General features: G+C 42.7%; 1 protein-coding gene and 1 long non-coding RNA gene across 12 annotated transcripts in view; one reads left to right on the top strand and one right to left on the bottom strand.

Moving 5' to 3' along the window:
• Positions 1-3,383: 3,383 nt before the first annotated feature.
• The window catches only part of PPFIA4 (PTPRF interacting protein alpha 4), a 211,518-nt gene continuing 191,271 nt past the window's right edge, over positions 3,384-23,630 (bottom strand). For 10 of the 11 annotated variants that reach the window (XM_053243184.1, XM_053243185.1, XM_053243192.1 and 7 more), the window contains 6 exons: positions 21,533-21,630; positions 19,543-19,718; positions 17,437-17,505; positions 8,029-8,206; positions 6,932-7,024; positions 3,384-4,561 (listed from right to left, as the gene is read on the bottom strand). In XM_053243184.1, coding sequence (XP_053099159.1) covers positions 6,966-7,024; positions 8,029-8,206; positions 17,437-17,505; positions 19,543-19,718; positions 21,533-21,630 — 580 coding nt within the window. In that variant the 3' untranslated portion in view covers positions 3,384-4,561; positions 6,932-6,965. Of the gene's footprint in view, positions 4,562-6,931; positions 7,025-8,028; positions 8,207-11,993; positions 14,053-17,436; positions 17,506-19,542; positions 19,719-21,532; positions 21,631-23,630 lie in introns of those variants that run through there. The other variant, XR_008305632.1, reaches the window with a different exon arrangement.
• The window catches only part of LOC128322259 (uncharacterized), a 37,138-nt gene continuing 25,700 nt past the window's right edge, over positions 12,193-23,630 (top strand). Inside the window, exon 1 of the long non-coding RNA XR_008305633.1 lies at positions 12,193-12,306. This is a non-coding gene — a long non-coding RNA (uncharacterized LOC128322259). The remainder of the gene's footprint in view (positions 12,307-23,630) is intronic.

Genomic DNA, 23,630 nt, shown 5'->3' with positions numbered 1-23,630 from the left:
GTTTTTATCTGTAACATAACTAAGAGGAACTGAACCTGAGCCCTTTTATCCACCTAGGGCTCTGTAGAAGTCTCTATACCCTGTAAAGGTGATTTTAAAGGTTCCTTGCAACTGGGGGTGCTTTTTGAATTATCTTTGCAACTGGATAACCACGATTTCTAAAGTCTGCCACTCCAAATAGCAGCTGGAGTGCTCTTTGAAAGTATTCTTGCAAGTACTGAGTGTTTCTTTTACCTGTAACTGAAAGCTGAGAAAGCCTCAGACTGAAGCAGTCTGTAGTATTTTGAATAAAGTTTTTTTCTCTTTTTGTGCTTTGGATTTTACTTGCCTCTGAGTGGACTTTTAAAACTCAGGAAAAGGGGTTTTTACTCTGGTGAAAACATGCCTCAATGTTAATTGTTCAGCAACCTACTGGGTTTTCCCACCACGTGGAAGCTGCACATGGAGGGGTTTTTGTAGTTTTCCATTGGTAAATGAGAAGGAGAGAGTCCCCTGGACATTCACCCAAATCTGGGGGTGGGGCACAACTCATAATTAGGCTGTGGTGGCAGCATATTTTCTACCAATTTAAGTTTTAAAGGAACAGCCTTTGTTGAGTAGACACGGAGAAAATGGATCAGCATTTTTCTTTCCCCCATGTGGGCTTGCCTTGAGACAAAGGCTGGACTTCTGTCCGCTATTCGCTACACACACAATCACTTCTATCCAGGTCTCTTACCTTGTTTCCACACAGTCAAAAATTAGGAGCACACATAGGTCTCAAACCTGGGTAGAACACGGTTTTGGATTGTGTGAATGATCTTGGTGACTACCCAGCTGGCATTTGCTGTTAGTAAAGCTGCAAAGGGGCTCCCTGCATTCCTAGTTCAGTGTGGAAGGCAGTGCTGAGGTTGGGGGGGAGGGTTTGAGGTTTTTTGGCATTCTGCCACCAAATGGACAGCAGCAGCACCTCTCTCTCTCTCTCTCTCTCTCTCTCTCTCTCTCTCTCTCTCTCTATATATATATATATATATATATAATTCTCTAAGACATACCCGTGGCTAATCCTGTGTTTGGCAGCTCTTGCGAAAGTTCAGCAGAGGAGATTCCATATGCAGATAGGGAGAAGGAGCCTGTGAGAGCAGAAGCACCATGGTGACTGGGCAGTGGGGATTCCATATGCAGATAGGGAGGCGAAGCCTGTGATGGTAAAGGTCAGTTGGAATGCAACCGTTACTAGTCAGAAGTTGTTCTTGATTGGAGAGGAGAGGAATTACACACACACACACACACACACACACATATATACACCCTGTTTCCCCAAAAGTAAGACCTAGTAGTAATTTCTGATGTACCGCTAATTGCCCTAGTGCATTTTTTGAGGCTATTAAACACTGTGTGTGTGTGTGTGTGTGTGTGTGTGTGTGTATAGATAGATAGATAGATAGATAGATAGATAGATAGATAGATAGTGGGCAGGTGTCTGAAAAGACAAGGGTTGTGAGCCCCTGCCGTTGTGTGAATTAGATGAGGAAACAAGATGAACAAGATGTTAACTCAGGAAGGGAGGGGGAGAGAGTGAGTGGAGGAGAGAGAGAGAAAGGAGGGGAAGAGATAAAGGAGGAAGGGTGAGAGATGGGCTCGAGCCTGTCAGCGGTCTGAGGGGAATGACAGCAGCAGCAAGGAAGGGCCCAGTCAGCCACTGCTGCTGTTTGGAGCTACCAAGGCCATTGGTGGAGGGAGGAAAGAAGGCAAGGGTTGGGCCCGGGCCTGTCAGCAGCCTCAGGGAAATGAGCGGCCATGGCGGTGGCGGCAGCGAAGAAGAGCCTGGTCAACCGCTGCAGCTCCTGTGGGGAGAAGCAGGAGTGGGGCTCCGGTGAGGAGGTTTCTGGGGATAGGGGCTGCAGCTTAGCCAATAGACGCCAGCAACACTACAGCCGTAACCAAGAGGGGTGAGGAGAATGGAGTAAAGAGATGGTTTAGTGACCAAGAGGGTTGTGGGGAATGGAAGCAACTGGATGGAGGAGGAGCAGGAGTGTGGCTCAGGTGAGGATGGAGAGATTTCTGAGTTGAGGAGGGCTGTGGCAGGGGGTGAGGGAATCAATCAAGTACTAGCACGCAGGTGCTCTGTGCAGGTTAAGCTAGTTTCCATTATTCTCTTAGTGCAACCATTCTCAGACTATGTGCTGTGTCAATGGGTGTGCTGTAAGAAATACAGAGTTGGGTTTTCAAGAGCTCAAGGTATCCACCTACTGAGGAAGTTACCCACTACATTTCTGTAGCATTTGCTGCTTTGAATGACTTTGCAAGACCAGAAGAGGTGTGTAATATTCACTCCAAAGCACCCGCATTTCCAATAATGATCTGAATCTGTATTTCACTCATCTAACCTTGCCAGGGAAGTGCTCACCTTTGCTGGAGGTCTTCCATGAAGGGGCTAGACAGCCCTCTGTTAAAGATGATCTAACTCTGGATTTGCTGCATTGAGGAAGTGTTTGGACTAGATGGAGTACAAGACCCTCTCCAACTCCCTAATTCTGTTATTCTGCCTCTTCTTGAGACATTGCTGTCCTGAAGAGTGATTCATGCAGAAGTATGAGTGGGCAATTTTTACTCTGACATATTCTACAAGAAAATTTGTGGGGGGCGGGGAGAGTGAAGTGTGCTTCCAGTTTTAATTCCAAAGAAGCGTGCTTCAGCTATGAGAAGCCTGGTGGACTCCGCCCTACTCTGTTGTAGTGTGAAGCGGGAGATCTGTGTACGATCCGTACAAGAAGCATGTGATCTGTGATGATCCGATGCAAGAAATCGCAAATCAAAGACCACAAAAAATGTTCTGTGTAGACATTCCCTTAAAACACAAGGTAGAACCTGTGCCATCAGGATCCTAACCAAGTGTTCTCATCTCAAAGATCAGTTCACTTGGGCCCACCTGCAGAATGGCTGGTTACTAAAGACAGTGGTCAGGAAAGAGCAGTGGGCAAATCTAGAGCAGAGGACCACACACACACACACCCTTCACTTACTTACTCTTGCTAGAGTACTGCTAGCTGATGCAAGGTGAAGAGATTAAAGCTGATTATTAAGCACTATTCCAGGGAGGGAGGCTATTGTAAGGAGAATGGCACAATCTTTGTGCTTCCACCTGCTTTCATCACCTCACGCTATGAGGTTGGCTAGGGCTAGAAGTCTCTATTTAGCCATGGGGAGGGTCAGGTGCAGGCGAGTGGTGGGCTAATTAACCATCCTGTGCAGGCCAGAAGTAGCCCAGTTACTCACCACAAGCATCAGAACTGTGTTTTATCAGAGAGCTGTTCCAAATGATAACCATGCAGCTCTAAGCTAGTTGTGGTTGTGCAGAAAGTATCTACAGCAATGCAGAAGAGAATTATGAATCCATCAGCCTTGCTTTAAAATCCGATTTATTGGAACACACATACACCCATTCCTGACCTGTTCGCAGGGTTTGGAATCCATGCAGTACCAATATGACAAAAGAAATAGGTTATTGATATAAAGGGATCACTTACTCTTTAAATTAAAAAAATATTTAATACTGTATTAGGCAAGTCGTACACCAAAAAGACATGGCAACTGTACAGTCTCTTGGATATTGCACTTCCAAACATCACGTTATGAGTATAGGGCATTCCAGCCACCAAGAAATACCACGTCAGTAGTAGGGGGCCACACAAGGCAAAGGCAGCAAGAGGAGACAAACAGATTCTACCCTAAGAGGGGAGAAACAGTAAGAGCTAGGAACCTTCTGGATCACAGGCTACCAGTAAATGCAAAGAGGAGAAAGGGGAATTTTCTGTTTGCCTACAAGGGAGAGGGCATTTAGTGGGTACCCAATAGAGATATGGGGACTTGGCTTGTACTCCCAGCAGCAGAATTCCTACATGACATGGGACCTGGAAGACTTGCTGCATAGCTGATCTTTCTGTCCTTCCAGTAAACACCACTCCACCCTGTTCTCAGCCCTGACCCTTCCATATCTGAGGGCCAATGCTGTCCATGTTTTCTGTGGCACAGTGGGCAGTCCCAGCAGAATCTTGGTGTGCCTGAGGGAGATTTCCAGGCTGGGGTTTCCCATATTCTTGTCTTCTTGGCGATTGTCTTCGTGGGTCCCAGCTGTACGGTGGGAACAAGCAGGTACTTCTGCTCTCAGGCATATTGGCAAAATGAAGCACAGGCAGATAATGGTGCAGGAACTGCTGCTGACCAGCATTAAGGTGCTTCTATGTCTTACCAGACCTATGTCAAGATCACAGCATCACACACAGGACAGACCTGGGGAGAGAAAAGTCTGTTCTCTTTCTTAGTGAGGAGTGTGTCTGTTTACAGCCAAAGGAAGGGAGAGAGATAAATGGAAAATCACAGATATAGTTGGGGTTTAAGATCACCAAACATGAGACTGGGGTTGTGTACAAGCAGGAGGAAGAGTATCCTTTTGGCCATGTGGCCTGAAACAGTTGGCCTGTAGCTTCTGTTCTTTGGAGCCAAGGAGCAGACATACTCTGGCCTCTGGCCTACTCCCAGAAAGCAGACAGTGTATGACCATACAAGTAGTGGGAATGTGCTGCAAAACAAACAGGTAGAGAAGTGACATTAAACACGAGAGGATATTATACTGTGTCAATCTGCTCTGCACCTCTGCTTTCATTCCCATCTGGCAATCTAACTTTGCTCTACTACAGCAGCTGGGTTTGCCCTGCAAATATGAGAGATAAAGTGTTAACAATACTTCTTCCTTCCCTGCTTGGACAGTGAGGAACATATCCGCCCAACAAAGAGAAGCATGTGATATATTACTGTCAGTGGTGGCACCAGAAAAAAACTGGGGAGGCAGAGAAGGGGCAAAGTGCATGTATGGGTGGCAGAGCTGTGCCCCACATATTGGATTCCTGGAGTAGGTGGGGGGGGCAAGTCACTTGTTTGGGAGGCTTGCCCCCCTTGCCCCCTCTCTGGAGCCACCCTTGAATACTGTAAAGTACTAAGTAAAGCGGAGGCAGCCTGCCATCACCACTTTGCTCCTCCTGTGCTCCAATTCACCATGGACAGCTCCCAAGGGTGGCAAGATCCAAAATTATCTGGGTGAAAACAGCAGCAGAGGACTCCTTTTGCCATTAGCTGGCACTCTCACTTTGCACAAAGCACCTATGGAAGTTAGGGTAACTCTGAATCTTCTGCTTGCATATTACACCTCTTTCCAGGTTAGGGGCCCTTGCCTGAAGACCCTCAGAATTCCGGGACTGGCCCTGCTTTTCAGCTGCTCTTGGCAAAGATTTAGAAGTCATGCTGATCAGCACCAAAGTGGCAGAAGGACGGCTAGAAACAAATACAGCAGTGGGGGTTGATTCTGGATCCCCCACTGAGCTGGGACCAGGTCTCTTCTTGTCATTGGGAGTTTCTGTGCTGATGTTGCCTTGCAGGAGGAAAGGAAGAAAGCAAGTCTGCTATCTTTATCCAACAGCTGTCATCTTCACTTCCATAGATGCCTCCCCATCCCCTTTTGAGCACATTCCTACTCCCTACTCCTCTTTGTTACTGTGACCTATACAGTTTCACTAACACTTGAGGCAGTTGCATCTCTTGGCTCTCACAACATGTAACCAGACTGGCTAATATCATACTGTGAAGAGAACAGATTCTGTAATTATTAGGAAATGGAGAAATGTTCAAGTGGCTCAACTATAGCCATTGCTCTTCCAAAAAATGGCTCCTGAACGCAAATGTTTTAGTTATTAAAGCCATCTTGGAGAAGAGTTTTTAAAACTGATGCTTCTTTGGGGGGGGGGGGACAACTTGATGGTCAAACTGAATACACTGGCCCAGAAAGAAGATTAATCTGCTATGATCTACTGCTAGACTGCTCTTGATCCAAGATATGCTGGCCAACATCCAGACTAATACAGCACTGGTGCTACAAGGGAGGAATGATTTTCATCCATCTCTCCTCCCCACTAAAGCTCACCATGTGTCACTACGATATGTCCCTGGGGGTCATTATTTATTCAGTTTCTATACCATCCTTCCAAATTGGCTCAGGGTGGTTTAAAATTAAAACATGAAGCTCTCAGGGACTTTACAGTTTTACCCCACCTTTCTTCCAAGGAGCGCAAAATAGCATTTCAACTTCACAGTAGCTAAAGGACAGTGACTTGCCCAGTAAGCTTCACAGCCAAGCTGGGATGTATATGTGGTTTTCCCATATCAAAGTCCAATAATTTCATTGCTACCCCGCACTGTCTATGGATACTTCACATGCTTAAAATACCTGTGAGTTAATAGACTCCAGCATTATTTCTATGTTACCATTCACATTTGGGACTGGAACTAGGAGGTCAATTACTCTGTCCACTTGCTTTTCCTGATTCACTATTATCTAAAACATGGATTACAATATTTTAGGACAAAAAGGGCCTGTGCATTATGGTCCTGCAGAACAAAGAGAGGCCACTTCATCAGGAATAAATTACATTACTGTGCTGATATCTGTTCCTGCAAAGCTCAAGCAACCTTGATGGTATCTAAGGCCATGTTTGCACTGGGACTTTGATGTAGCTAGGGTTGCTGATCAGTAAAATCTGGTCCCCAAAGCCATATGACAATGGTGCTAAGCTTTCTGGTCCAACATATGGACTAAAGAAAGTTCTAGGGTCAGTGTGGGTTCTGCAGTCTGCATAAGAATGCTGCATAAAGCTCAGCATATCTTCCTTTATCCTCATTTTGCTTCCCATAGTTCTAGCGTATTCCTGCAGAGCTGAACCAGCATCACAGAAACCTCCACTTTAAAAATGGCCTAAGACAACAGAAGCTGTGTTTAGAAGCATGAGGGAAGAGCAGTAGAGTTCTGTACTTCAAGGAAGCTCTGGTTTTACTCATCTGTGCCTAGCAATTCTGTATATTACTGGGATTGTAATTTCTCTGTCCTAGTTTTAAAACTTACCTGGGGCCTGGACCAAGTCCCATTGGAAACAATCTCAGCAGGAGTATGTGCGAACTGTGGATGTCTCCAGTCTTTGGGACCCAGTTGCACCAACTACAAACCATTCAGCAACAACACACAAGAGCATGCCATTAGTAAGGTCACTGCACTCATGCAGAACACACAATTAAATCCTTGGTTACCTGTAGACTGACTGACTCACTAGCTTGGCTGATTAAGCAGGTCAAGAGTTAGATATTTTTGTTTGTAATATTTTAGTCAAAAAGATGGACTACCCAATGCTAAAGTACAGAATCCAGACATGAGAGTATATGAAGCTGCCATATATGGAATCATAGGAAGCTGCCATATTCTGAGTCAGACCATTGGTCCATCTAGCTCAGTATTGTCTACACAGACTGACAGTGGCTTCTCCAAGGTTACAGGCAGGAGCCCCTTTCAGCCCAACCTTGAAGATGCCAGGGAGGGAACTTGGAACCTTCTGCTCTTCCCAGAGCAGACACAGTGAGAACTGAGGAAAATTGCAGACACAAATGACCAAATAAAACCTGAAGCAGCCACAGGGTGATTTTTCTGTGTGAACATATTGGAGGGAGGGAAGCTGCTAAGTTTTGTGGGAGCTGACACCCATTGGCTTTGTTTAATTGTTCATGAACCTTTAACCTGCAGCTCACCCTATTTACAAAGGCTCAGGTCCAAGTCTTTTTTTAGAGGTATGTTAAAAACCAATCAATGGCCGTAGCATAGTTTGCTTCTTTTATCTTTATAGACTGTAATTCTATCTCCAGGAACTAAGCAAATCCTGTGCACAGGATTCAGACACAAGTATCTCAGCCAGAAAAAAGTTGAACATTTACTGCGCTCAGGGCTTTCTGCCCAGAGTAAAACTTTTCAGCATCAACATTGGCTGCAACAGCCAAGATAACAACCCAAAGGTTTCTAGGCAAGAGGTCAGTTTAGTAATTCTGGTGCTACTCAAGTGAACTAGGTTTTGTTTCAGCAGAAAACACACCATAATACAGCATCCAGACACCCGATAGTTTGGAACTGCCTGATTCATATTCCATGAATAAGAACAGAGAAAAATTGGATCTTACCTTCCGGTGGCATTTTCTTCGGTGGTGCTGAAGGTGGAGGCAGAGGCACCAGAGAGGTCACTCGGAACCCTGCTGGGAGTGTCTCTGCTGACCCACTGAGCATGTTGATGCTGTGAAATTCTCGTGGGCGGAAACGTTTTCTCCAGGAAGGAGTTCGCCGAAAAGTCTTGTCATCACCCTGTAAGGAAAGGGAAGGTTACACTTCATACTGGACAAAGTCACCATGTAGATCTACATCACAAGGATGGAAGGCAGAAAGTCTTGTAATTTGTGAAGGAAAGAAAGGGCTCAAGGAAGCCTCTTATACTGTATGGAAGGCAGAAATTAGGCAAGATTGTAGCACAAGAGTGTAATTTAGTTAGCTCTGTTACTGAAATGGGAAATTTCAAGCATTCAAATGACAGAAGGGAGCTATGTTTGGAAGCATAAAGGAAAAACAGTAGAATTTTTGAGATATAAGACAATTATATTGTCTTAACTATAAGATAATTCTGGATTCATCCATTAGGCCTTTATTGCAAAGAGGGCAAAAGAGGAAGGTCTGCATAACAAAACCTGCCCAGAGCATTCCTGCACTGTAAGGTACATCTATGAAAAAACCTTATGGAAATGCTTGAGGCCAGGCTCTTGCGTACCGGAATGATTTACCAGGAAGGATGTTAGGGCTTCCATTTCCTCCTTTCTTAGCAAATGGAGGAGTTGGTTGCTTCAGAATAGAGCTTGAGAATGAGAACAGAAGAACTTTCTAGGAAGAATCAGGAGGAAGAAGCCATCTATGGGAGTTGATGAAAAGACTGTAGCTCAATTCCTTTATGTTGAGAACCAAAATCAATAACCTAATCCACCTAAAGGGACAATGTTGGCTAAATCATAAGTATTATTTCCCCCCATTAAATAGGTTTTTAATTTTCCTTTTGACCAATTTCTCCCCCATCACATCACACAAAGTCAAATAGCTTCTTTATTGAGAAAAATGACACATTATTGGAGCCTGCAATCCCTCCAAAGCAAGCTGCAAATTCAGGGTTGTTACTTTATAACTGAATCTGTGTCATAGCTGCCATAACTCTGAATTGGCAGTCAATAATCATGCTTGTAACATGTTTGAAGACAACACATCTCCAAGAAACTGATAAAATTATGGCTGTCATCTTAGCATTCAAAACAAAACAAAACCCTAGCAACCTGTCAACACTGACCTGGCCTTAAAGCTAATGATAATCTCACAGGGATGAGCACAGAGTTGTACATAGCCACTGGAGGAAGAAAGGCAGAAGTCTAGTTCAGCATGACCTCATTCTAATTATTTCCACATGGAGGCTTTCATGTAATCACTATTAAAAGTCTATAAAGACACTAAAATGTCTATAACGTTCAAACATTGGAAATAATCCCAATCTGCCAGGAATTGCAAAACTATCTTTTTGCTTCCCACAATGGCCCAGTTCAGATGTACAAGTTAACGGGAGTTAAGCATGGCTGAGGTTTCAATTCTTAACTCCAAATTGCGCTGCAGATGTTCACCAAACCCCGTCGCCTCTATGACTGGAATTTGGAATAGGCACGAAATCGTGGTTATTGCCGAGTCAGCATTCAGGCATAAAACCTCAGTAGAAAAACCTGTTGTTGTTGTTGTTGAGATTAAGAGATAACTGAAGGTTCCAGTTGGAGTTTGGCAAGGCAAACCAGAATTAGCTGTTGGCCCATAACCGCAGTTTTGCACATTTGGGCGTACTATAGTTACAACCTTGGCCAGCTATAACTGTGTTTATCCTGTATGTGGTTATCAACCGTATTATTTCCATACACTAAACCAAGGTGCATATACAATATTTATTTTGAATAATGTTCCCTGACCAAGTCATTTTCTGTGACTTGTTTTTCTTTTATTCATTGTCTGATTGACGATTCTCACAACCAAATTGACATGCTGAGAATTAAGTCATGTGATTACTTTATCATACGCCCACCTCATTCCACATATACGTCACTGCAAAGATTCTGAAAGTGGGTTAAACAGTGGTATGGAAATGAGTTGAACTGTAAGCTGGGCATTAAGTGAACAACTGATCTACCCAGTTGTGATCTTCATCTTTACTTGAGTGTGTGAATAGGTATTCAGTCTCCTGTTCATACAAGGGTAAATAGTACTATTTATTTATTTATTTATTTACATTTTAAATCCCGCTCTTCCTCCAAGGAGCCCAGAGTGGTGTACTACATACTTAGGTTTCTCTTCACAACAACCCTATGAAGTAGGTTAGGCTGAGAGAGAAGTGACTGGCCCAGAGTCACCCGGCTAGTTTTCATGGCTGAATGGGGATTTGAACTCGGGTCTCCCTGGTCCTAGTCCAGCACTCTAGTCACTACACCACGCTGGCAATGAACTCTGCATCCAGAAGAAATCTCTGTCATATTTTTACTGTAGTCACATATTCCAGAAATTGGCCCTATTTCCTTATATGGATAGCCCTTCCAAAGCTCTGGAAATGTTCTAGGAATTTGGCTGTTCCATAAATGGGGATAATGGAGATCATAATAGTGGCTTACTGCTAAGGAACATTTGGCTTGATCAAGTAGCACCACTTCTACCTCACATTAAATGTACCAAATTCTAAAAGAGCAGTTATGAAGCTCTATGTAGGGCTGCCTTTGAATGTAGTTTGGAAACTTCAGTTAGTTCAAAATGCAGCAGCCAGGTTGGTCTCTGGGATATCCTGGAGAGACCACATTATGCCTGTTCTTAAAACTGTTGCACTGGCTGCCAATAGGTTTCTGGGCAACGTACAAAGTGTTGGTTATTACCTTTAAAGCCCTGAATGGCTTTCCAGGTTACCTGAAAGAGCGCCTTTCTCTAAAAGATCCTCACTGCTCATTAAGATCATCAGGAAGGGTCCATCTTCGGGTGCCACCGGTTCAATTGGTGGTGACCTGGGATTGGGCCTTCTCAGTTGTTGCTCCTTGGTTGTGGAACGTGCTCCCCATGGATATGAGAGGATTATCTTCCTCGGAGGCCTTCAGGAGAGCCTTAAAGACCCATCTTTTTAGCTTGCCTTTTAATGATATTTAGTTTTAGTTTTAATCTAGTTCAAATGTTTTAAAATTGTTTTATTATGTGTTTTTGATTTTAATGTAAACTGCCCTGAGCCATTTTAGGAAGGGCAGCATATAAATAGAATTAATTAATCAATCAATTCAGCGAAAAGCATTGGAGGGAATTGTTGCCTTCCTTCACTCAGTCTTCTTATAGATGAAAACTGAGATGCTGATAGTAGGAACTGGTTAACTGAAATATGAAAAAAGTCTAATTACTTTGATTTACATAGGAGAAGAGACTATTGTTGACTTGCCAGTGCAGTGACTGTACATTTTGTCCCTTTAGAAGAACCAAACCTCTTTCTTATGACCTTCCCAGTCTGATATCAATACTCCAAATGGACCTTCACACTTTCCTTTTAGTCCTCTAGGCAATTGAGGCTGCCTCAGTTTGACCTATAAAATCAAGGTATAGGTTTACCAGTTGCATGACCCTAAGGTACATATTTATGCAAATGGAAAGTGCTTTGGGAGAGAGGAGAAAGAAGTGAAACATTGCTTTGCTCCCCACCTTCACCTCAGTGGGCCGTCACTGCAGGGACACTAGAGGCTCCTTGTGAATCCACAGCCCTTCTTAAGCTGACCTATTACCGTGCATCATGTTGGCCACTGACTTGGCATTGGTGGCTCTCAAAATGGAGTTTTTATCTTTTAAAATTGAACCTAGCCATGTTGGTCAGACCTTAGCAATCATGGCCAATGCAGGCCAGATTCATCATAAGCAGAAACACAAGCTAAGGGCAAAAGAGCTATTTCCTTGTCACTCTGTATTCACTCAGAATATATAACTCTTGGCTCCTCTTGACGATACCACAAAATTGAGTGCTATTATATGACATCTTCTTATACATTTCTACTGCTGTCCCTACCAGTACAATTTCCAAAAGAGAAGATGACTCTATGATGTACACTTTTCAACTATTGAAGTTTTGGTTTATGCACTGTATATGACATTGGTGGAATGTTCCACACACTCCATGCATTTTTTAAAATTTGGTCTTCAACTGTTTTTAAAGTGGCAGTAGAATTGTGGTTGAGTCTAACTATAAAAGGGCAACCCCTCCATTACCAAATTCCTCCTTCTTATGGTTCGAGGAGCTCAGATATGGTTGTAAGAAAGCTCATGTTCAGTATAGTACTTTAATAACCTTTGGAGTAGATGAACAGAGGCCTCTGAGAAAGGTAAGCAGAAATGCACCCATATTCAGACAATTCAGTTGAGAGTTGAGCTGGAAAATAGTGCTGGGCATTTGGGCACTAGTAACCAGACCTTGAAGACACAATAGAGCTGTGGCTGCTCAAAACAAGTTTCTGCCCAACATGGAATCCTTTATATTCCTTCCAGGCCAGGGGGAACCAATAGGCTGCCTGCATGGCTAGAGTCGTCCTGGAGTCTGTGAACATATCACAGCATAGGGAAGCATCTATAATCTGAAGCTTCAAGTGGTTCAACACACAGAGCAGTAGCTCCAAGAATTCCTGGATGCAGCAATAAGCAAACTTTTGGAGAGGACCTAGATTTTAGGTGACATTAATTCCCACCATCAGGATTATTAATCATGAAGCTTTTAGAATGATCCTGGCTATCTAAATATTTAGAGACTGGATTATATAATGGTGGAGATGGTTCCCAAATAGGAAGGGAACAGAAGCTCTCTCTTTTTGTTTCTTTTTACTACTGCTACTACAAATATTTATATATGGCTTTCCAACAAAAGTGCTCAAAGAAGTTTAGATAGAAAAATAAATAATGAATAAGGTGATTCCCTGTCCCAAAGGGCTCACAATCTAAAAGGAAATATAAGGTAGACACCAGCAACAACCATTGGAAGGATGCTGTGCTGGGGTTGGATAGGAATTTGAAAATCTTGTGGTGCTGAACTTGTGGGATAGAAGTGCAGCAAAGAGTACTGCTCAGTGACAGCAGTATCTTAGGGAAGCTTCAGGACTGAGCAGGTAATAGGCTTAAACACTGAGCTAAATGGGCTAAAACAAGGGTTGCACCCTGAAGTGGCATGTGTATATACATAGTCAGATGAAGGGCATGTCCTCCTTGATCCCCGCTCCCATCACATAATGGCTGCATCGATGAGGGGAAAGAGTCCAGAATATTTCATCCTACATAACATGTTATTGTTTCAGGCAAATGCCATTACCTCTCTGGCTCATGAATTTGTCCTGACAGTCAGAAAGGGGCAAATGCTGAGTATCAGGCATCAGAAACCCACCAGGGTTTGATGCTTACACACTTATCAGACTCATCACCCATCTCAGAAAACCAACAAAGATTTGTGACAAAATGGGAGGATTTGGGGATGTTTCTTCTTCCCTCAATTTCCAACTTTATTCACTTGTTCCACACTGTGTATTTTCCACTTCTTTTATACTGAGCCACTGCAGTGTATTTGGTTTTGGACCAGCCAAAGCAGGGTCCACATTTGTGTTCAACAATGAAAACCACTGAGTAAGGCTGGGCTAGTTGCATTCTTTCTTCTACAGCACAAGAGTTGTAAATAATAAAATGGGATAATCCCACTGAACCCATGCAGGAAGGTTGAGATACACATGTGAAACACACACTGGTATGCTTTCTCTGGGCTAAGGGTACATTTGGCCATTCTGTTCCAGCCAGTCAGAACATCTGCTTCCATTCTTGAAGAGGCGATTATGGATCTTGATTACCAACTCAGTTATCTGTGACATACTTACCAGTACTGCAATCTCCAAGAGATCTCCAGGCTTACCTGTACATCATTTAGAACCTCCCTCCATCTCAAAAGATTTGATGTTACAGAATCCGTTGCATCCAATTGACAGACCCACTATAAATGGGGAAATTAAACAAGCATGCTTCTTCAACCCATCTTTCTCCCAGATCATTTTGCTTCCTGCTCTCAGACCTGTTTTTCACATGACATTTTTTCAACTCTGCAAGGAAAAGCATGCAGGGCCAGCCCTATCAATTGGCTGGATAAAACAGTGCAGATCAGGTGATAGATTGTGGGGTTTCATTGAAGGGCAGCATATTCTCAATTATTTACATTATTACAGTATTTTTAATAAGGAGGGATACGATTTGGATTTTCTACCTCAGGTGTGTCTTGGACCACCTCTAAACACATGTATTCTGTCAAGTTTGAAAGTGGTGCCATTATTTCTTTTGCCTCAGTTAAGTATGTTTGGAAGTTGATCTGTGCAGCAGTTTCCAACCATGTGCAACAGACAAAACAAAGGCACTCTCCAAATGTGATACTATTCATGCAGGTATGTGCATGGGTTTCCCCCCTACGCAGAGATTATCTTCATGTAAGAAAATAAAATGGGCAACATCCAGAGTAGTTAGTCCTGACTAAGCACCACTGAAATCAATAAGTCTTGTTAATTTAAATGGCATCTAGTAATGACTACCTTAACCTGGAAGAAGCCCATTATGTGTGAAGAAACTAGAGATGTGCATGAAGCATTTCGGCTAGGGGAACTCTAATAGTTTCGACACCTCAAATTCGAGGTGCTGAAACGCTGCATGCACATCTCTAGAAGAAACCCTATGACTAGGTCTCTAGCATTTCCTCACCAGGGGCATCATCCCAGGGGCATCCTCCCAGGGTCATCATCATAGCCATGGATACTCAATGTGATAATTACAGTGTCAGGATAATTCCACACAAGAAAGAAGAATCACTTGCTGACTAAAGCTTTAGAGGTTTAGATAGGAATTGCAGGTATTTGCCTAAAGCTGTTAGCTACTAATATTGTTAAAACAAACTGGTTTGTTTATAAAGAAAGGTCACAACTCAGACACCAGGTCTCCCAAAAGCTTGCTTTATTTTTTAAAAAAGTAAATTGGGAGTTTACTCTCTGGGGTTGATCATGATATTAAATTATTTGTCATGTAATCACATTGTCCCTGTGAAGTGGGAAAGAACTGACAATCAAATCAAACTAGGGGGCAACTTCAGAATTTGTTGCTTTTTCTCCAAGAGACATCCCGGTGCATATTTTAAAAAGTCATCTTTTTCATAAGTGGTTTTGTGCATTTTAAACAGTGGTTTATTCTTGTCTTTGCTTGTAGTTGATAAGCAGTGTTTTCATTTTTTGTAAACCATTTGATAATTTTTAATTTAACAGTTGTATTAACATATTTTAAATAATAAATTATTTAGTGCTTTCTGTTAAAGGCTACAATCTTGATAAAATGGCCTTTACATCATTTGGTGCCCTTCAGTTCTATGATTCTGTTTAGAAAATTTGCACATGCACTTCTCATACCAAAGTCTATAACTTTCTCTATATATAATGATCATGGCTACTTTGTTGTGTCCTGTTACTTTGTGTGTTATGAGAAACTGTTATTGAACTGATTTGTGTGGGCGGGGGGTGGGGGAGCACCAGATAAGCCCTAAAACCTACCAGCTTTAACTGAGGTAAATCTATGAGCAAAGCTGCCCTCAAAGGCATGTCTATGCCAGCTGTTTTTCACTTGACATATTTCTGAACAGACCACAGATAGCCGGTGCAATCCATATTTCATCCTGAACCCCATCCCTGATTAAAGTTTCACTTCTGGGTTTCTTCTCATTTTGTACATTTTATAGAGGCAGACCCAAGTTTGCCACTTGGCAAGTATATGTGTTATACCCATGCTTTACACTGCCTCTCAATCACTTCTACACAGCCATATTTCTCCTGGGTGCTTTCCAGACTAGCTGCTGGAACAGCAGCAAAATGCCTCAATTCAGACAAGTTGCATTTGGAATGTAAACAGCAGGGGGAGCAGTCTTGCAGCAACTAACAACCTGAAAAAACAGCAACTTTTTAATGCCGGATGTACGACGTCCTTGCTCTATATGGCAGCGATTAAATTCACAACAAGGCATTGGAAATGTGAATGACACCCTGCTGTCCCTGTAGGGACTGCGGTGTCAGGATGCAGGAAGTGTGGAAGCACACTTCTGAGATATGTCCTGACCCCGTTGTAGGGTCTAGTCTGGAAAGCACCCTGGTGGGACCAGAAGTAACCCTTGCTGATAGAAATATGATGGAGGAGAAGCTATCCACCTTTCCTCCCAACTGTCTATACTGTGCTTAAATGTTCCCTGCTCCACCCTCTAATTTATAGGGATTTGGCATGACACTGTGTTGGGCAGTGCCACTTTCATGTATAGGAGGATTTTAAAAGTGTGAAGAGAACAGTTTGCATTGTCTATATTTGCAGGGCACTAAAGATTTCAGATGGCTCTGTGTCTCCTCCTCCCTCCATCCCTCCCCACTTCCCCCCATCAATCTCCATAGTATGTGTGTTGTTATTATCTTATTTGATGTATTAGCAATCCTCAGACAGAAATGACATCTACTGTGAGATGTGCCCAGGTTCCCAAGTTTAAAAAACCCTTCAGTGTATTTCCAGTCCAGTGTTTATATTTATTGACTGAATAATACAGATACTTTGGTACAGCAAGCAGTGTGGCATTGATTCACAAAGCATACAAAAGATTATACTCCACAGATCAGCTTAGCTGTGGAAACTCACTTCAGTTACAATAGTAGGACATCGTAATGTTGACAAGGAGAGCAGCTCCACAACCTCATGGGATTTGGTTCACAAGCAGTGGTGGCAGAGGAAGGCTACGAAGTCCCAGCTGAAAGCAGGAGTGTTTCCAACATCACTGGTCTTCAGAGCTTTATCCAGAGCAGTTTGAAAACATGGCTCCTACTACTTCTTAGGGAGTAGATTCCACTGTCCACAGACTGATGTTTTGTCTATAAACAGTCTTGTACCATTTTGACTAGTGGGATGAATTTAAACTTATGCAAAATCATGGGACTGCTCAGATTTTAGTTTAGCTGTTCAAGCAAACAAGGTTTAAGCTAAACTGAAATAGGAACATCCACAAAAAGATGACATCATATTTCCTAAAGAAGAACAGATTTGTTTGGAGCTAATGCTTTAGTGTCTGGCAAGCACAATTCCCTTGAAGATAAACAAGAAAAGCAAACAGCACAGGTTCTGCTAACACCAATCAGTCCTTCAAAAAGAAATGCAGTGGTGGCCTATATTCCAACTCTTTCCCCCCACAATGTCATTTCCTATCAGAGGCTCCATGTCTCTTTGCAACCGGGAATCTCCCCAGCCAAGCATACCTATTTCTTCTTTTATTGCCCAGAATCTGATCACTACGGTGATCCTCCACAAAATGCTGGCCCCATTTCCAGTACTCCATTTGCGTTACCAATTTCTTAGCCAACAGTATGAGTCCAAAATTTCTCAAATTCCCAGCATGATTTAGTCAGAGGATAGTACTTTGTACTCACATCATCAAGCCTCCTATCAGTGCCCAAGGCAAGCAGATTGTTGAATTCTCTCTCCATCACCTGCCGTGCCTGGAAATAACATCAGATAAGCCAAGAGTAATTATCTATCAAAAGGAAACAACTGATGCAAACACCATACAAAGCAGAATCGCCCGATTATTAGTGCTACCCATGGAAAATATCTGGCACAGTGAAAGCTGCTTAAAAACATCATGCTGCTCTGAAATAAACATCTATGAATGTTATTTATGGTTGAGTCTAACAGCACCAAGACCAGTCAGTGTGCACAGCATGCTGAACATCTGTAGTTGCCTCATACTGAGTCAGACCACTGGTTTATCTAGCTCAATATTGTCTACTCTGACTGGCAGCAGTTCTTTAGGGTTTATGACAGTGTCCTTTCTTAGTCTTTTCTGGAGATGCAAGAATTGAATCTGTAGGCCACATGTGAGTGCTATAAGATATTCCCCTCAGGGGATGGGGAGAGCAGAAGGTTCCAAGTTCCCTCCCTGGAATCTCCAAGATAGGACTGAGAGAGACTCCTGCCTGCAACCTTGGAGAAGCCGCTGCCTGTCTGTGTAGACAATACTGAGCTAGATGGACCAATGGTCTGAGACAGTATATGGCCGCTTCCTATGTATCTTCTATATGCAAATCAAGTGCTCTACTAGGGAGCTATTGTCCTCCCCTAAGATGAACAGTAACTTAAGGGCAAGAAACTCACAACACACATATTGATTTTCCTCTGTGTGCTTGCACTTAAGGTGGTGGTTGGAACATAGGAAGCTGCCATATACTGAGTTAGACCATTGGTCTATCTAGCTCAGTATTGTCTTTACAGACTGGCAGCGGCTTCTCCATTGTTGCAGGCAGGAATCTTTCTCAGCCCTATCTTGGAGAAGCCAGGGAGGAACTTAAAACCTTCTGCTCTTCTCAGAGCGGCTCCATCCCCTGAGGGGAGTCTCTTCCAGTGCTCACACTTCTAGTCTCCCAGTCACATGCAACCAGGGCAGACCCTGCTTAGCTAAGGGGACAAGTCATGCTTGCTGCCACAAGACCAGCTCTCCAATCATGATGAGGTTCTGATGCCAATGCACTGGAACAGAGTTGACCCAGTTCACTTCCTGCGTACCCCTAGAGACTAGAGCTGAGTGGCACATGGGCACCTGCACTTTGAAAGTAAGGATCAAGGAGGGAGAGCTTGTGGCTTTAAAAAATTCACTTCTCTCCATCTAGTCCAGCAAGTCTTGTGTCTTTTAGCCTCCCTGGTTTACTTTCTGTAAAATGCTTCTTGTGCTGCAACAGCACACGTCAATGAGTGGCTTTGAGTATGGGGCTCGGATCCTACCTCTTTCACTCAGCTTATGGCCTAAGAAAAGTCACTCCTCTCCATCTAGTCCAGCATTTATTTTCTAATCGCATCCAGTCGAATTCTTTGGGGAAGCTTACAAACAGAGCATGAGTGTAGCAACTCTCTTATCTAGATTGAGATCCATCGAGATCCATAAGTAAGGGTTCTGCGCCTGTGCAGGGACCACACGGTAGGCATGCTGCAGCTTGTCAAGGCGTCCAAGCCCCATCTCCACACCTACAGTGTGCTATTTAAAGGCAGGCTGGGTGCCATGTTCCTCAGTTCTTGGATGACCGCCGTGGAGGACGACCATCCAGGTAAGCAGGTGACTTCATCAACGTTAATGGAAAAAGGCAATGGCATGCACACAAGTATGTACTGTACATAGCAGAGCACTACTGCAGAGGGGTGGTCCGGGAGGGTCTTATGGATGTCGATGGATCTCTTCCAGATCATGTCAGAGGTGAGCAATCTGTTTTTATTTTAAATTATACTGCCTCTGAAAATGGGAGGTTCCCTTAACAGAATATGGGACTCATAGATTAGCCACCACTAGTAAAGACATATCTAAGTTAAAAGAACAATCCCATTTTCCAGAACACTGTGGTTTAAGGTAGCACCTTCCCTAAATTCTTATTTCTTTCATGTTCTCAGAAATTCTTTGAATTACATGTCACATACCAAGATTCAAATACCTTTAGACAGACATATACAACAATCCTCCTGAAAACATGAGTGTAAATATTCCTTCCTACCTGAGTGTTCTGATTGGGTATTTGTAACACAAGTGCCAGACTATTATGATCAAAATTTTCATCCAAAGCTATGAGAGCTCCATGGACTCCACTTTCAATGATGTTGTTGGCATACTCTCTAAGCCCAATGGACTGGATCCAGTGAATGACTTGATCATTGGTCCAGACCAACACATCTAGAAGACATTGCAGTCATACACTCAGGACAAATAAAACTACAATTGAGAACAGTTCCAATTCCCTGTAATCTGCCTAAGACAGAGAGAAAAGGGTAAGTTGATTGAATACACTGCCTAAGTTCAATACAAGCAGCATGGCTAGGAAGTGGTATGCCACCTTATGTAAGCAAAATGTTCACAGGGTTTTTCTAAGCTTATTCCTTGGAGTATCAGTTCAGGTGTCCTAACACTAGAAATCTCAGTACATGCTTGTCTGCTCACATTTCATCATTCAAAGACAGTATGGTCATTATGGAAACCCAAAGGAACAATAATAATTCTTGAGCTCTGGTTAATACTTTTCAACATGTTGAATAGTCAATCTTTCAACAATCTGATCTCAGATCTCGAACTCTAATAGAAAACAGCCCACGAAGAGTAGAAAGCAGAATATAGAAATGTAATGCTCCAAATATGCAATTAAGAAAAACTAATATGTGATAAATTCACAAAAATTTATAAAGAGCATTGCCATAAATATAAATAGCTGGACAAACACTCTTCTCAAAATACCTACTGGGAATGAGGTCCCTGCTTTCCTCAATTGGAAGTTTTGCTACTTTTAAAGCTAAATTAAAAGCTTCAATTTAAATAAAGTATTTTGAAACTGCTTTTTTAGCTTTGCAGATATTACTGAACTACTTTTGTCTAGTTCAGGAAATCAACTAACATAATGCACGTTGTTTCAGTTTTTAAAAATATTTAATCTACTATCGTTGGTCTAACGACATTATATTTATACCACATATCATTGTATAGTTAATATTATCATGATCAATATATCAAACTCAGGACAAATCTGGACCACATCCCATGAAGGAGAATTTCATACATTAATCATGCTCTGTGTGAAAAAGTACTTCCTTTTGTCAGTTCTGAATTTCCTGGCAATCAGTTTCATAAGAATGTTTATACTCTTTTTTTATGCTTAAGAAAAATGATGCCCTTCATTCAATGTCCTAAAAGATTATTTATATGAAGCTTGTGGTCATATCAAAATTCAATTGATTTTATTAAGATAGAGAGTACTAATCAACTAAAATACTTAATTGGTGGCCAATTCTTAAAAAGCACCAACCCATTTCCTCAAAACCTCAACACAGCTAGTTTTAGGGAACTCCAAATGACAACCAAGTTCTGCCTTGTGGGCAATTCTCCAGTGAAGGAAAACTTGGAAGGGTCTTTGAGGCTAACCCCACACTAACTATTGCCCAGCTGAAGCCAGAATTCTCTGTAGGTGCAAGTGCCAGCGTGATGTAGTGGTTAGAGTGCTGGACTAGGACCGGGAAGACCTGGGTTCAAATCCCCATCCAGCCATACTTGCTGGGTGACTCTGGGCCAGCCATTTCTCTCTCAGGCTAACCTACTTCACAGGGTTGTTGTGAGGAGAAACTTAAGTAAGTAGTACACTACTCTGGACTCCTTGGAGGAAGAGCAGGATATATAAAATGTAAAATAATAAAATAATAAATAAATTACAAATCAAGTACACATCTGAGGGAATGGAGAAAGCAGTTCAAGAACTAAAATTTTGACTGCTTCCAAGTAAATATTTTGCACACAGCAGATTCCTACTGCAAAGTCTGTAGAAGTAATGGAGGTAGACAAAATATCAGTCCTCCCCGCCCCGCCCCCAGGGCAACTTGCAAAACGTTGATTTTGTAATAGCAATATCTGCACTTCAGAGAGAAGGAAAATGACATCAAGAGCTCAGTTTCAGGGACTGGTTCTTCTACAGTTCACCACAAGACAACCTCCATATTGTTTCCTACCTTTGATTTCATGCTGGCTTTCCTCCCGCCTCCTCTCCAATTCCTTTCTATCATAGTTCAGTCTCTTCAGGCACATAATACCATACTGCAGACTTGTTCTGCAAGAATACAACAGCAACACAGCACATACTGCAATGCATTTCACCAAAGTTTTTCTCATAATAAGAATATATCAGGCCCAAGGCCTATCCAGCACCCTGTTTCACATAGTGGCCCACCAGATGCCTCTGAGAATCCCACAACAAGAGGTGAAGGCATGCCCTCTCTCTTGTTGTTGCTCCCCTGCAACTTGCCTCTGAGGCTGCAGGTGGCCTATAGCCACCAGACTAGTAGCCATTGATAGACCTGTCCTCCGTGAATATGTCCAAGCCCCTTTTAAAGCCATCCAAGCCAGCTGATTGACTGAATGATTAAGTGCCATCAAGTCGGTGTCGACTCTTAGCGACCACATAGATAGATTCTTTCCAGGATGATTTGTCTTCAACTTTGCTTTTTAAGGTCTCTCAGTGGTGCATTCATTGTTGTTGTAATCGAGTCCAAACACCTTGCTGCTGGTCATCCTCTTCTTCTCTAGCTAGTAGCCATCACTATATCCCGTGGCAGAGAATTCCATAGATTAATTATGCACTGTGTGAAAAAAGTACTTCCTTTTGTTGGTCCTAAATTTCCTTGCCTTCAGTTTCATGGGATGACCCCTGGTTCTAGTGTTGTGAGAGAGGGGGGAAAATTTCTCTCTATCCACTCTTCCTACTCCATGCATAATTTTATATACCTCTATCGTGTCTCACCATAATAGCTTCTTTTCCAAAATAAAAAGCCCCGGATGCTGTAGCCTTGCCTTACTCATAAGGAAGGTGCTCCAGGCCCTGGTTGCCCTCTTCTTCACCTTTTCCAGTCCTAAAATGTCCTCCTTAAGATACAGTGATCCAAAAATAAGTGTTTCCCCGAAAATAAGACACTGTCTTATATTAATTTTAGCCCCAAAAATGCACTAGGGCAATTAGCGGTACATCAGAAATTACTGCTAGGTCTTACTTTCGGGGTAGGTCTTACTTTCGGGGAAACAGTACACAGTACTCCAAATGTGGCCACACTATAGATTTTTATAAGGGCATTATAATATTAACATTTTTATTTTCAATCACCTACCCAATTATCCCTAGCATGGGATTTGCCTTTTTTACAGCTACAGCTCACTGAGTCAACACTTTCAAAGAGCTGTCCACAACACCACCAAAATCTCTCTCCTGTGTGCTTTCCAGATTGGACCCTGCAACGGGGTCATGTCGTATATCAGAAGTGTGCTTCCACACTTCCTGTGTTGTGACACCGCAGTCCCTACATGGACAGCAGGGTGCCATTCACATTTCCACTGCCTTTTAAAAATTTAAATTGCTGTGATATAGAGTTAGGACATCGTATACCCAGCATAAGAAAGTTGCTGTGTTTTCGGGGTTGTTGGTTTCTACAAGACTGCTCCCCTTGCTGATTACGTTTCAAATGTGACTTGCCTGAATGGAGGCATTTTGCTGCTGTTGAGCAGCTAGTCTGGAAAGCGCCCTGGTCAGTCACTGACAGCAAAGACCCCATCAGTGTATATGTGAAGTTGAGGTTTTTTGCCCCAATATACATCACCTTATACTTGATTACATTGAACCACATTTACCATTTTGTCCTCCACTCACCCACTTTGGTGAGATCCTGTTGGAGCTCCTCACAATCTGTTTTGGATTTCATCATTACCCTAAATAGTTTAGTGTCATCTGCAAATTTGGCCACTGCGCTGCTTACCCCAACTTCTAGATCATTTATGAATAAGTGAAAGAACACTGGTCCCAGTACAGATCCCTGATGGACTCTACTTATTACTTCCCTCCATTGTGAAAACTGCCAATTCCTTCCTACCCTTTTTTACCTCTTCTTCAACCAGTTACCATTCCACACATGAACCTGTCCCCTTACCATGACTGCTAAGTTTACTCAAGAGCCTTCTAAACAAAAGGTTAGTGAAGCAAGACTTGCCTTTGCAGAAGTCATGCTGGTTCTCCTTCAGCAAGGCCCGTTCTATGCATTTTACAATTTTGTTGTTATATATGCT

Source organism: Hemicordylus capensis, chromosome 4, assembly GCF_027244095.1.
Source record: "Hemicordylus capensis ecotype Gifberg chromosome 4, rHemCap1.1.pri, whole genome shotgun sequence".
Classification (NCBI taxonomy): domain Eukaryota; kingdom Metazoa; phylum Chordata; class Lepidosauria; order Squamata; family Cordylidae; genus Hemicordylus; species Hemicordylus capensis.
This window is presented reverse-complemented; position numbering and strand designations above follow the sequence as displayed.